The sequence below is a fragment of the Nipponia nippon genome, unplaced genomic scaffold (assembly GCF_047370975.1).
Source record: "Nipponia nippon isolate SJK-2023a ecotype South Korea unplaced genomic scaffold, ASM4737097v1 scaffold_6, whole genome shotgun sequence".
NCBI classification, from domain to species: domain Eukaryota; kingdom Metazoa; phylum Chordata; class Aves; order Pelecaniformes; family Threskiornithidae; genus Nipponia; species Nipponia nippon.
The window spans coordinates 12719181-12734149 of record NW_028262380.1 but is presented as its reverse complement, the minus strand read 5'-3'; the positions used below and the strand labels follow the sequence as shown (position 1 = coordinate 12734149).

The following is a 14969-nucleotide window of genomic DNA, read 5'->3' as shown; positions in this document are numbered from 1 at the left end:
CTAATGTAGATACCGGCTAATCCAGATGTACAGGTGCCTGTTTAGCGGCAAGTCTTTTGCTGGCATCTCTGTGGACATAGATGTTAGCAGAGCGAGTCACTACATTGTAGTGTTGCTGCCAACCTGTGGTCTTGGAGCCAAGGCCATGGGACTGCCCCTGTCTCTCCCTGTGCTCAAAAGAAGTCCAGTGTTTAAAGCTTTGGTTTTTCTTTTCTTTCCATAAAGTTTTCATAACATATTCAGAAATACGGGAACATGATGATTTCAGTGTCTTGCTAAAGCCCATATTTAGTACATTTTGAGGGTAGACCTGGAAACATATTTGAATAAGAGGAACTGAAAGTTTAGGAATCTGTGTCCTGTAAGAATCTTTTATCGCCTTGTCCCTACTTAAAGGAGCGAGAAGGAGAGAAAAAGTGGGACGCATGACACTTTTTATTCAGATAGAGTCTTTGTGTGATTTTGAGCCTGCATCTGTGGTGCTCTAACTTCTCTTTCAGGGAGACAGTTTCATTTTAGTGTCTAGTTCTAATAAATGATGATGATGAGAGAGACATTGGAAACTTTGGCCAACAATAAAATTGTTCAAATATTTTACTTATATTTTGGTGGGGCCTTGAACTCCATTTTGCTGTGTTTTGCTCTCAGAATGGCGGAGCTACAATTTAGGTGACCATAGGCTATTTACTCTGCCAGGTGAAGTGTGAATGAAGAATTTCCTACCTGTGAGAAAAAAGATCTGATATTTAACTATGTGAGTAGAAAAAAAATATATTAGCTAAAGAATTAATTATAAAATTTTTTAAGTATCCCAAATTAATTTGATCTTTAAGATGACAGCAAAAAGCTGAATGATGCAAAGCTATCCTTTATAATGTCATATGTTTCTCCTTAAATTAATCCATTTTGTCCACTGTCCACCTTGTATTTATTTCTACATAAAGCATCAGGCTAGGCACTAAATCTGCATTTTGTTCTAAACAGCTTACATGGTAAAAGGTTGTTCTTGGACAGGAATTTACCAAACAGATGGAAAAAGACGTTGGAGGTAGTTCACAAACATCATGGAGCCACTGAGCTTCTGGATTAAATGGGAACACGCTCATCCTGCCCCTCCCCAGCACTTCTCAGAACCTAAGCATTCATTTCCTTTCTTTTTCTCCAGAAGAGCTGAAACCAAGATGTTTTGGCATAAAAGAATGATTGGCAATTATCATTTTTTAGGGAAGGAAACAATGAAAAAACATATTTTGGTTCAATTTCAACTAAATTGTTTCCTCCCCTCATTTTTCACTTCAGCAGCCAAGCCAAAAAAAAAAAAAAAAAAAAAGAAAAACTACTCTTCTCTTCTCTTTAGTGCATTAAGTATATGCATGTGTTTGTAGTTTAAGGTACTTAAATCATAAGTGTCTTAGCATATTTGCACATGATCTGTTGTGTACACAAGCACTGTTTATGTGCAGTTGCTTTATGTAGGCAGGTGTCTACTTTTGCACATGGAAGCATTCATCATTTCTGTAGTTGCTATTTAGGAAGGCCACTGAAAATCTGACCTCTGTTACGTTCTTTTGGGGAATTAGAAAAATATGTGGAATTATAATCTTGATGTATAACAGACTGCAGCTTGAATCTTACATTACTGTCATCCATTTTACCAGTATGAACACTGACTTAGCTAGTTTTTGTTGATTTTGCAATGGTATAAAGGAAGCAAAAACAACTATTAGAAGGAAAGCATGTCTATAAAGAATCATCTGTCATTTTCTTTTTGAAAATGGTAGGCTTCAAATAGCACTGTAGGACATAGTCATGGCTAACCTGCTCTTCAAACCCATATCCCCTTGGAAAATCTTTCATTAATAACATTACTGCTTCTGTGAGTTAAGGAGAACACTACCTGTTGGCAGAGGTTCCACTAGAGATAAAGTTCATCCTTCCATGCCACAACCTCATCTCTTTACTCCTTTAACTTGGTAATTTCTTTACAGATTTTGGCATGGGAAGGTCACGTGTCTTGTTGTATGTTCAAAGGCACTGTCATAATATGAACTACAACAAGCAAAACAAAAAGAAGATTGTGACGTTTATTTGCTTTTTCAGTTATATTGTCATCATTTGTAGTAAAGGTCTAAGTGAAGCGAAGGACTCAGCTCTTTGACCTCACCATAAGTTGACAAGAAACTTCTAAAACACTATTCCTTTTAGGCAAAAGACAGCTGAGAAAGTTGCTGCTATTTTAACATAAATGGCCTCTGATATCTAGTGAACTGTAAGGTGGATTTAAGTATTTAATATGAAATTGCAATCATGTTATAAAAATAATCAGGTAGGTGTCACAGTTAAAATATTTTAACAGTACAGTAAGTTCACTGACAGTTGTGTTTGTTATCAATATGATTTCCTACAGGAGAGAAAGCCTTCTATGAGGAACAAGATCTAAATACCACTTTTTAGTATAGCTCTGTGACTGCTTCCGTTTAAGCGAATACTTTCCAAGAGACAGACTGAAAGTTGTTAAAGCAATTAACTAGCATCTCCGAGAGTCTGGTTTCCTTTCCCAGCTTGATCACGTGCTCGCTGTTGGATTTTGAGGTTTAGATCCACAAAGAATTTCAGGTACCTGCCTTTTTGACCATGTGTGGTGGCTTGACCCTGGCTGGACACCAGGTGACCACCAAAGCTGCCCTATCACTCCCCTCCTCAGCTGTACAGGGAAGAGAAAATACAATAAAAGGCTTGTGGGTCGAGATAAGGACAGGGAGAGTTCATTCATCAATTACTGTCACAGGCAAAACAGACTCGTCTGGGGGAAATCAGTTTAATTTATTACTGATCAAATCAGAATAGGATAATGAGAAAATAAAAACTAAATCTTTAAACACCTTCCCCCCACCCCTCCCTTCTTCCCAGACTTAACTTTACTCTTGATTTCTCTACCTCGTCCCCTCCAGCAGTGCAGGGGTTTGGGGAATGGGGTTTGCAGTCAGTTCATCACACGTTGTCTCTGACGCTCCTTCCTCCTTAGGGGAGGACTCCTCACACTCTTCCCCTGCTCCAGCCTGGGGTCCCTCCCACGGGAGACCTCCACAAACTTCTCCAACATGAGTCCTTCCCATGGGCTGCAGTTCTCCATGAACTGCTCCAATGTGGGTCCCTTCCATGGGGTGCAGTCCTTCAGGAACAGACTGCTCCAGTGTGGGTCCCCCGCGGGGTCACAAGTCCTGCCAGCAAACCTGCTCCAGCCTGGGCTCCTCTCTCCATGGGACCACAGGTCCTGCCAGGACCCTGCCCCAGTGTGGGCTTCCCATGGGGTCACAGCCTCCTTTGGGCATCCACCTGCTCCAGTGTGGGGTCCTCCAGGGCTGCAGGTGGATATCTGCTCCAGCATTAACCTCCATGGGCTGCAGGGGGATAGCCTGTCTCACCATGGGCTTCACTACAGGCTGCAGGGGAGTCTCTGCTCCAGCGCCTGGAGAACCTCCTCCCTCTTCTTCTTCACTGGCCTTGCTGTCTGCAGGGCTGTTCCTCTCACATATTCTCGCTCCTCTCTCCAGCTGCAATTGCAGTTGTGCAGCACCTTTCCCCCCTTCTTAAATACAGTAACACAGAGGCGCTATGACTGTCACTGATGGACTCAGCCTTGACCAGCAGCGGGTCCGTCTTGGAGCTGGCTGGCATTGGCTCTATCAGACATAGGGGAAGCTTCTAGCATCTTCTCACAGAAGCAACCCCTGTAGCCCCCCTGCTACTAAAACCTTGCTATGCACACCGAATACAACATGTTTGGACGTCTTTTCTTAGGTGCTGCCCAGAAGAAATTAGACATGTTATCCAAGACAGAGCCACTGAGATTGCCCATATAACCTGTATGTGGGGTCCTCAATTGACCCTGATTCAAACACTAGGTTTTATTGTCAGTAGTTTTATACATTTGAAGGCTCTCCCAAAAAAATAGAGGTCCTGTTCCACCCCCAGCTGGCATGTCAAGTTAGCAGAGTGTGTCAACAGGACAGTTCAGGACTGTGCAGACAAATTTTGATGCCTTGGCAGCATGCTGTTTCGAACATCACAGTTGATGACAAAGTCATAAAGAGGAGAGCAAAAGCCAACGCAGCACTTCGGAGATTAAAGCAGCATGTCTAGAATGAAAGAGGCATCTGATTTCCAACAAAAGTAGCTGTGCATCACACAGTTGTCATCACTAGTCTTCAGTACGACTGCAAAACTTGGACAATTCAAGTTGCTACATTAAATGTCTGAATAAATTCCACATGTGCTCTCCTTGTGATCACTCCTGCCACTCTGAGGTCTTTGAGTGCTCTCAGGTATTTAGCAGTAAAGCAAAACTGTTGCAGGTTCAGCTATCCTGCTCTGAGGAGCTGGTGGGTATATCAGACATCAGGCTGCTAAAAGCTATTTTCTTTGTCTGGAGACAGTATGGCTAATAGCTCAAAGGTAAACCACCATAATATTACTAAAAGTTGCTCAAGGCATGTCTTAATTTATATGGTATTAGATCCATGATATGGGACACTGTAGCTAAAATCTGTCTGCTCTGGCAAAGAATGTTTTGATGCTGTGAAGGCTACAAACAAAATCCTGAAGAACATGCAGAAAAGCTAAAGAGAAAGGCAAGTGTAGTGGTTATAAAAAGCTGTCTGTGACACCCAAGATGAGCAGTGTGTTGTCAAAACTGGGCTCATTTCTCCTGAATGAGCCCATGGAAGCTGAATGTGTACCTGATAAGTCTTTGGGAGTTTCCAGCTTTAGCACCATCATAGCTTCAGTCAGGTGGTTTGCAAGTGATACAGACAGCAGGTAACACAGCTTTTACTGTTCATCGGAACTAAGAACCTCCTGAATAGATGCTCTTTACTATGGAATAGATGCTCTTTTCTATTGAATAGAAACGTGAATTTACTGGAAGAGATTATCATTGCATATAATTTCTGTTAAATTAGCTTCCCCTGATTATGAGCTTTATCAGGAACAGAAATAACCAGCAATCCTCCAGCAAATAGTTTAAATGAGTTAGCTTAAAAACTGCATTAAACCATCTTAGCTATCAAATGATGCAATCAAATTAAAAAATTATGTGCTCATAAATGAACTAGGAACAAATGTACAAAGTTGTTATGGCAACTGAAACAATGAAGTTAAAATTATGGATCCCAAACTCTTGCAAATAAAAGTAAATGAATTTCCAAGGTAATTGGAATTTTTTTCAAAAATTATTTATCACAACGTCATCTTTCATAGTTTCAACAGAATTGATTTTATGGCTCTCTAATGAAATATAATTAATCAAGAAGAAGGCTTTAGTAGCTTATGAATTACTATCATCTTGATATTTAACTTCTAATCATCAGTTACACTTGCTGCACTGTTCCAGTTTTTTCCATTCATATGATTTTATTGGACGTATATATTTTGCACCTGAGCAATTAGGTTGTGATTGCTGTTATGTATTGCTTTATTGTAGCTCATATTTTTGTCTAATTCATTGAATCCTACTTAAAACATGCCTGTCTTCCTTACTTTGGAAAAATACTTCTTTTTAATTCTAGTGATATTTGGCAATGCATTTAAATGGGCTCCTCTGATGTGTCTGCAAAACCCTGTCCTCAATAGGGTGACAAGTGTTATTGCAGCAATAGCATTAATAATCATGAGGCCATGCATTCAAACAGTTTGCTAAGCTGAGTGCGTGTAAGATGCTGGATTCCTTAGAAAATTTGGCCCAGGAATTGCAAAGCTGTATGGCTGTATTTTTCATGGGGTTTGTGGCTGTGCTGGGACACTTCCGTGAATTTCAGGAGTTCTACTTAAGTCAGAGAATGGTGGAATCAACGGTGCAGTTATTATGCTGTCAGAACATGGTTCTCAGCCTGTAGAATCAGAACAGCCATAATGGAAATGAGTATTTTTTTGCAAGAGACTGGGCTAAAGGCAGGAAGGTTATTTCTGTCTTCTGCTAAAAATCCACAGAGAGGTTTATAGTTTGCCTGTTGAAGCAGTGCCTTTGCTGTATGCATGTATAGTTTGCATGTAGCTTCCATATTATTCTAGTAGAATTTGCAGAATTTCTAGAGTAATTTCTATAATTTTTATATAATTATAGGATGCGGGACTGGGCAATATCTCAAAAGTTTATCTAATTTCTAGCTCTAGTCCTGATGTTTCACTAATTTCTTGCTCCAGTGAAGGAGAATAAAAAGCCTTAGTAGCTTTTATCATTACCGTTACAGAATCACAGAGTCACAAAATGGTTGAGGTTGGAAGGGACCTCTGGAGGTCATCTGGTCCAACCCCCCTGCTCAGTCAGGGCCACCTAGAGCCAGTCACCTGGCACTGTGTCCAGATGGCTTTTGAATTCTCCAAGGACGGAGACTCCACAGTCTCCTTGGGCAACCTGTTGCAGTGCTCGGTCACCCTCACAGTGAAAAAAGTGTTTCCTGATGTTCAGAGGGAACCTCCTGTGTTTCAGTTTGTGTCCATTGCCTCTGGTCCTGTCACTGGGCACCACTGAAAAAAGCCTGGCTCTGTTCTCTATGCACCCTCCCTTCAGGTATTTATAGACATTGATAAGATCCCCTTTGAACCTTCTCTTCTCCAGGCTGAACAGCCCCAGCTCTCTCAGCCTTTCTTTATATGAGAGATTCTCCAGCCCCTTCATCACCTTCGTGGTGCTTTGTTGGACTCTCTCCAGTCTGTCCATGTCTCTCATACTAAAGGAGCTCAGAACTGGACACAGCCCTCCAGGTGTGGTCTTGCCAGTGCTGAGGAGAAAGAATTAGAGAATTGTGTAGCTGTATCTTTTAAGTTTATTGATCCTTGTCTTTCCTCCTTTTTGTCCCTTTTCCAGGTCCCTTTGAAGACAACTCTTCAATCTATAGCAAGACTCTTTGAAGACATTTTGTTGTACTTGTCAATTTTATCTTTTCCAGAGATAAAAAACAATTCTTTCAGTCTTTCTTCATTGGTTACATTTTCTAAGCAGCTTACGAGTCATCCTTGCCCCTCTTCAAATTCATTTTTAGTGGGTGTGTAAATATGCATACAACGTCCAAAATTAGACACCATATTCTTTCAGAGGTTCCACCAGTGCCAAGTTTATCAAAATAATTGCCTCCATGTCTTCTGTTTTCCAGTTCTGAATACAACATAGAATTAGTCTTTCTTCTTTTGCAGTAACATTGCGTTCTTGTTTTAATTCCCCAGAATTCCCCAAGCCTTTTCTTCGATGTTTGAAAGTTATTCTTCATGTTGGTTTTGCACCTTTGTTCTTGTGTTTTTCCTAGGAGTACTTTTTGCAATTGGTTTTGGAGTATTTCATTATGTTGATTTCTGACCATTGCTTCCACCAGTCGGTGTCCACTGCCTTCCTTCTGTGTTATCTGCAAAATTTAGTGTGTGTTTGTTATTTGACCACATGGGTGTTAATGAAAATGTTGACTGTGGACCCATCATATCTTTGTGATACATATCTCAAAATATTTCCCTGTTTGATTACTGCTTTTTGAAAATGGATTTTTCTAATTATATGTACTCCCATTCCTCATTACAATGATTTTATCTGCACTGATGTTTTCCTTTTTATGTTGAGACAGCGTCATCTAAAACTGCGTAACAGTTTTAACAAAGGTCAAAATACGCTACATGTTGTCCTTTTTCCACTAAGCCAGTTACCCTGTAAAAGAAGGAAATTACATTAGTTTGACATGATTTGGTTTTGACAAATCCGTGGTGGCTGTTTGTTATCACTTTAATTATCTTCAAGGTGCGTATAAGAGGATAGCTTAATAATTCGTTTGGTATCTTTGTGGATATCAAAATTAATTCTGTTACTCTTTGGGCTCTGTTTTGTTGATTTATATATATGCTATATATATGTGAAATGGTTCCCTTTCCATAGTCATCTGGAGTCACCCTGCGAGGTCTCAAAGATGATTATTAATAGTTCAGAGATTTTGTTTTATATTTTCAGAATTTCATTGTTCTGTTCTGCACTGAACTCAAACAACCATCTCCTTTTTTTTTTTTTTCCTGACTAATGTGCCTGAGGCAGGTAACATGAATGAAGAAAGTTTCATCTGTTCCATAGAAAATACTTTTCTTGAGGCAGGAGTGAAGCTTGACAGGACTTGGCTCCTTGCACTTCAACATATTTGTTAATAAACGAGTTAATAAAAGAAATGTAACCAATTTGTAAAGTGTTGTGGTGTCTAAAGAAGCATTTGCTGAGGTAGGTAGCTGCATAAGCACATGGTGAAGTCTGCCTTGCATTAGTACCTTGTATGGAGAAAAAAAGATTTAAAAAAAAAAAAAAAAGAGATACAGGTATTTAGCATGCAAAAGACACTTCATGCCTGTCAGCAAAGCCAGTCATATTGAAGCAGGCATTGTGGAAAAAGCATGAGACCACCTAAGTAGTCACTTTATTGAGTATGTAACTACAAGTGAATAAGATTATATGGTGACAGCAGCTCTCAGGATCCAGCTGAACCAGAAAAAGGAACCAAACCTGTAGGTCTTGATGAGAGAAGTGAGACCACACACCTACGTGCACGTACAGCCAGTGGACCAAGCCACATTTTTTAGGTTTTGTGTATTGTGTCTACTTTTGAACCATGGGTAGATTGAAAAGGAAAGAAAGTTAAATGATCCAAGTCCTTTAATCTCAGAGCCTTAGTAAGAAAATAGTAAGACATACAAACTAAATGCACAAGTTTCTGTTTAATTAAGTGCACTTCTGATGGTGAAGTTTCCTGTGAGCATGGATTGTTTGGTCATTATAATGCGGGCAGTATGGGCATTAATCTATAGATACCTGCCTTTCTGTGCTACAGCTGAGAAGCAAAGACACCAGAAAGGAAAGGGGGAAATCACTGCACATCTTTAGTCTCTGCGACTATTTTTCAGCCTCTTTGGTAAACTTCAGAGCTCTGCATCCACCTACCAGGGAGGAGGCTTGGTGTGATGATGTTGCCTCTGTGCTGCAGGGAATCCACCATTTCCTTACTTCTGGTCCACCCTAGTTCCACTTTGAACCTGGTATTCAGGACAAGAGAAATGACTGTGCACAGAAGAATGCTTTTAGCACAACTGTACCATTCCTGCTGTGTCTGGATTTGAACAAAACTGAGGGCAAAACAAAAGGAATGAATTAGTTTGGAGAATGCTACTAAAGCTTGAAATATGAACTCTGTGCAGTATGAACTGCTCTGAAATTGTTGGCTTCAGAATCAACCTTAAATTCTTTGGCAAGTAAGCCATGTAAGCCTGATACAAACCACAAATACATTTGACTTTTGCCCAAATAGAGTCTTTATGCTTTCTAATTTGTTGCTGGATGTCATACTTACCCATTTTGTTTTGGAAATAAATATTCTGACTTTGAAAATGTTGGCTGCTTTGAAAGTGGAGCTTGTTTTTTAAAGCAATGAGATTTCTTTTTTTTTTTTTTTTTTTTCCAAAAAGAAATTTACAGTTTGTGGCTGTTTTTTGTTATACATTGGACTATCTGAAATGAAGAAGAGTCTGAGAGTTCCTCAGCACAATGTGTAGATTCAGCATGTTCCTTGGAAATGAATATAATTTCATGATATTCCTGTGAGTTTAAACAATAGCAAACTGAAATTTCTATTGAAATTGAAAGCACATCTGAAATCTGTAGAAGTTTTTAAAAAACAAACAAACAACCAAAACAACCAAAACAAACCAAAAAAAAACCACCAAAAAACACCAAAGCAAAAACAACTGAAGAAGTTGCACCATCGTAAGGAATGAGTGACAGAGCTGGAAATTGAACCCGGTGATCGTGGGTTCTGCTCACCGATCTGAGCTCCCTGTCAAAATCTGAGAGCTCTGTATGTTTCATATGACAAGATAGTAGACAAAAATGTTGGGTTCCAAATTAGAAAAGGTTGTATATTTCCAATTAAATTTCTGGATAGTTTGCTGGGGGGAAAAAAAGTCTCTAGTCTATGAGCTATATTTTTTCATGGTAAGTTTTCATAGACAATTGGCAAATGTTTTCTAACTAGACACGTTGTATATGAAGAGGAATAAAAGTGGAAGAAAAATTAACCAGGGACCTTTTAGTAGGGAACCATGACCAAAGGAAAAAGTAGAACTGAAAATTGGAATCTCAGATGTATGGTATTTCTTTCCAGTAAGATTTTACTTTTCATCTTTTTGTTCAGAGTCTTTGGACATATTAGCTACCGTTCAGACTGGGAACTGGTGAAGGTGGACTTCAGACCGTCCTTCCCCAGGGAGTGCACTGATGATGACTATGAATCTTGGGAGCTCACAAATCTACAGGTATTTACGGTCTTATGTTAACTGCCACAACTTCTCTATAGCTTTCAGATTCATGTAGAACTGTGTGCTAGGAAAAAGTTTTCAAACAGAATTTGAACACTACATCCCCAGCTTTGATCTCCTTACATTGGTATTTGCTGATTTTATGATAGTTTAAAATGGGGGAGAGTTTTGTGTTCCCTTTGGTTGTGTGATCTGTGTCCTGGGAAAGGCAGAAGTTTATCTGGTGGTCTGCCATAATAATAGGTGGTCCTGCTGGATTGTGAAGCATATACCATAAACTAAAGTGTGTAATATTGATTGAAGCAATTTCAACATGCAGTCATATGTTCTGCCAACTTTCTGACCACATACTGTACTCACATGTAAATTGCCATAAGTAAAGCCCATTCCAGAAGTAATTTAGGATCTCAGTGGACCGATTATGCAATGGGGTCCAGTTGTTTTGGGCAATACCATTTCTGCAGTAATGCATTAAGGCTGCGCTAATCGCGGTGCTCTGGCCAAATCAAATTTTGGGAAGCTACATTCTCTATACAATGTATTGATTAAAGAGACCAGTGTGAGGATTTTTTTACATTAAATGGAATATGTCGTATTTATTCATAATCATTCTGATTACTATGTTTGTGCCTCTTCCAGTACGTTTGTTCTCTCACTTTCTGCAGGGTTGGAGTTTTTTTGTGTGCTAATCTGTGTTATTTCAGCTCTCATTTGCTAGTTCTCCTGCCTAATTTTACACTTCTTGTTTGGGAATGTTCTGTATTTACTAAGAATGTTACGCAGATCTGACCCTGAAGAGTAACAGTACCTTGGGATATTGGCATTGAAATGTCTTTCAGAAATTAGAAACTACTAAAATGACTTGGACAGAGTACTTGCAGCTACCCAGTTACCAGTGGAGTGTGTTCAGATAGCCTTCATTCTACCTGTGTCCACGTGCGTGGTGCTTCCTGTTGACTGCCGCCACAAGACATGGTGATTTGGATAGAACTTCAGCCATCTGCATGCACATTGAATTTTTAAGTGGCTGGTTGTAGGGTTGTGCCTACATCGTGTACACATGAAACATGGGTTAAATTGCACTTGAATTTCCATGTACATCTTTGGATTTGTGCCCTGAAATATAGCGTATGTTATAATTCTGTAATGGCCTGTTAGTGGACAGCAGTGGCTATCAGACCTTTGTATACCTATATATTTGAATACAAGAGAGTTGAGACTTGATACAAGTTTATAGTCTTGGCAGAAAGACCAGCCTTTCTCATGACAACATAAGGCCACGTCTGTGTGGTATAGGTTGTGGTGTGTAATAAGTGCGGTGCTTTGATGTTCAGGGTGATCGTTGCATCATGGGCCAGCAGAGGAGCTTTCGGAAGAGGAAGATTTCATCGTGGTGCATTAAAGGGAGAAGTTTCACATCAGCTCTCACATCCAAAGTTTGTGAATGTGTGAACTCTGATTTCTTATGGTGAGTCTGTCTGTGGCCCCTTTGATTTGCTAGTAAATAGTTACTTAGAGATGGGTTTATTTTCCTCCTTTTGCCCCTCTCCCCTAAACAAATAGGCAACCTTGTATTTGAATAACAGGTTGCTTTTGCATTTGTCTTTGTTTAAAAACATTGCTGTGTTTTAAGTATTTGTTTTACCTGACTGAACAAATCGTGACGTTTTTCTCTATTGATCAAGACTTGAAAAATGACCATTGGATTGATTTATAAGGCAAGCAAACCCTTTCTATTTGCAAATGAAGCAAAAAACCAGAAGAAATGTGTTGGTCTGAGTGGCAAAGGAAACCTTTTAAAAATCTAAACTACCAAGAGAGTTAATTTTGCAGAATTGACAAAGTAATTACAACCAGTTTTTCCCCTGGGTGTTACACAACTCCCATTGAAATTAGACTTAGAACAGAACTGGCTTCATCAACTTATATGTTCAGCTGGTAGAATAATATTTTAAAAAATCTTTTTCCTCTTAAAAAAGTAGTCTCATCCACCCCAAATTAGACTGCTGAATGAAGTGGGGATAGTAACACCCTTGGTGTTGATGTTTTTCAGTGATTATGGGTTTGAGCGCTCTGCACCTCTGAAATCGGAGTCTAGCAAATGCTTTGCTGACTTTTGGTTTAACCCAGAAGCACCTCCTGAAGACTGCATGCTGGGGCAGGCATACACCAGCAGCACCGGGTAAGCTGATTTTGCATTCAACTGGCTTGCAGAGGTTTCCAGAGTGGGGGAGAGCATTCCAACCAAGGGCCACAAAAGTGTTTTTAAGGAAATGTAAATAAGACAAACTGTAAAAAAAATGGGAAATGCAAAAGTTCTGACTCTGACTCGGAGCACGTGCAAAAGCTTCCTACAGACTAATGAAAGAGAAATGTTACTTTACATGTTCACAGCAGTTCAAAAACTAACCCATTTGAGAAGAGGGGGAGCTGTCTTTTTCCCAGTATTTTTATTTTTTATTTTGTAACCATTGCTACACTTCTGATAGGAACATCCATTCAAAGGCTTTTTTTTTTTTTTTCTTTAGCCCATTGCTTGAGTTCAGAACAGTTTTCAGTTTGAATCCAATGGATTACTCTGAGGAACCAGTAACATCTCACAGAACTTCCTAGTCTCTCACTTCCATGGGGGTAAAGCGTTCTGTGAAGAACAGATTCTTTTCCTGACCATATGGGACGCTCAGAATCAAAGGAAAACTTTAGTAACTGTAAACAATACCACATAGAATATACACTACAATGTAGTCTGACGTCTGTGCTGAGAATAACTTGCAGCTGGCATCTATTCTGGTTTATCATAACATCATCTCTGTCGGTTGTGAAGATGAGAACCAAATGATGAAATGTCAAATCTGGCAATAGAATCATGGTTTCTGTGTATATTTGCCTTACCAAGGAAAATGATGCCTTTTGGGTTGCGGCTGACAGCTGTGATATACAGAATAGGAATTCAAAAGAGTGAAATCTGAGTCCAATTTTAAAGGATGTTTAAAAATAACATACCTGAGTGAAACTGATCTGTAAATAATTACTGTACACATCCAAGTATTTCATTATTAGTTCTTTAAAAGCATTAGGCTTTTCACTCTTTTATACTGTTATGTTAAATAAATGCATTAAGTGTTTTAAGAAATGCATAGATTTGCAAGGAGCAGATAAGCAATTGGTTCTGGGTTATTGCAGAAGCTGCTTGATCTAATTTCTTCCTAATATTTCGGGTTTGAACTAAGACCTTTAGAGCATTGAAGACTGTTGAGCACTAGGAAAGGGTATGGCAGAGAGGACAACAGACTACCTATCTGTCCTGGATGGCTGGTCAGGCATGTTTCTAAATTTGAAAAGACAGACTCTTCCAATGCATACAAGTGAAGTCCTCATTGTGCTCCACACCTTTCTTCAACAGGTTTTTCTCAGTAAAGGCAACATCTGTCATCAAAGTATTTGCATCATGAGTTGGTTTTGATTATCTGCAATCTTGTCTGTTTGTGAACCCAAGGACTATTCATTAGCTACCATCACACTCACATTCAGTGCCTCTGATGGCATTCTCCTGCTCACCTCTGATTCATCGTGCTCACTGCTTACTGTTTTTGCAGGTACAGGAAAGTTGTTTCTAATCTGTGTGAAGGTGGTGTAGATCTGCAGCAGAATTTAGCGCAACATATGTGTCCATTGATTGCTCCCAAGGGACTTCAGATCAGCATCAGAGAAGAAAGCCTGGCTGTTAAGCCTGGGGAAGACATCACCTTCATCGTCAGACAAGAGCAGGTAGTAATGAACATTGGCTGAACATTTGTGAAAGTTTCCTCACTGTTTTTATGGTTCCTTTCTCTCCTACCTGCTTTGCTGCTGAATGAGATTAAGTTGTGCTTGAGACAAAGATGAATGACTCTCTAAATACTGAAACTTCTATTTTCAAGTGAATTGGACAATCCAGTAAGCTCAGTGAACCACCAAGTTCTGTCCACAGAATGGGATATGTCTCCTCAGCAGTGTGGTCAGTCATGATTCCTTAAAGGCATCGGCTTCTTTGAAAATCAAAGGAACTAAATTACCAAAGTCTCCTTGGACTGAAAATTTCAACTGCTGTATCAGAGAAGAACAGAAATGCAGAGAACATTTAATAGTCTGGTTTAAGTGGTTTTGCGAATCTGCCTTTCGGAACGGAATCAGGCAAAGCTTTACAGAAATCAGCAAATAGCACAGCATAAGAACATTTATTATGTATTACTTGTGTTGCCAAAGATACGTGTTTGGTTTTTTTCCACTTATTGAGAGATACAATGCCCTAAGGCCCTGACCAACAGCAGTGAGTAACTTTTGGATGAATTGTTTGCTGTGGGTGTCTTTCTTAATGCTTGCTTTTTAGTATTAGGCTCTAACTGTTGTGCTCAGGTTACTGGGGTATTGTACTTCCTGGCTAACCCCACTGATTTGCAAGAACTTGAAGAAAGTTCACACAATTTGGCAAACCTGTGTGATATAAATGGGGCACTTGGGATTTATTTCTGTAATGGAATCAAGAAGGTTACGTGCAGAACACCAGGCTGCTTAATGCTTCATGGACTTTGTGTCCCAATGCTTATAGTGCCCCAACAATTGTGTGGCAAGTTATGCTGCTTTCTCTTTTTATAATTTGC

At 39.5% G+C, this 14969-nt stretch overlaps 1 protein-coding gene across 7 annotated transcripts in view; it reads left to right on the top strand.

The window, feature by feature from the left end:
• Positions 1-14969, top strand: part of SORCS2 (sortilin related VPS10 domain containing receptor 2) — a 579951-nt gene that overhangs the window by 524844 nt on the left and 40138 nt on the right. For all 7 annotated transcript variants that reach the window (XM_087736562.1, XM_087736564.1, XM_087736567.1 and 4 more), the window contains exons 15-18: positions 10206-10326; positions 11664-11797; positions 12383-12511; positions 13926-14097. In XM_087736562.1, coding sequence (XP_087592688.1) covers positions 10206-10326; positions 11664-11797; positions 12383-12511; positions 13926-14097 — 556 coding nt within the window. The remainder of the gene's footprint in view (positions 1-10205; positions 10327-11663; positions 11798-12382; positions 12512-13925; positions 14098-14969) is intronic.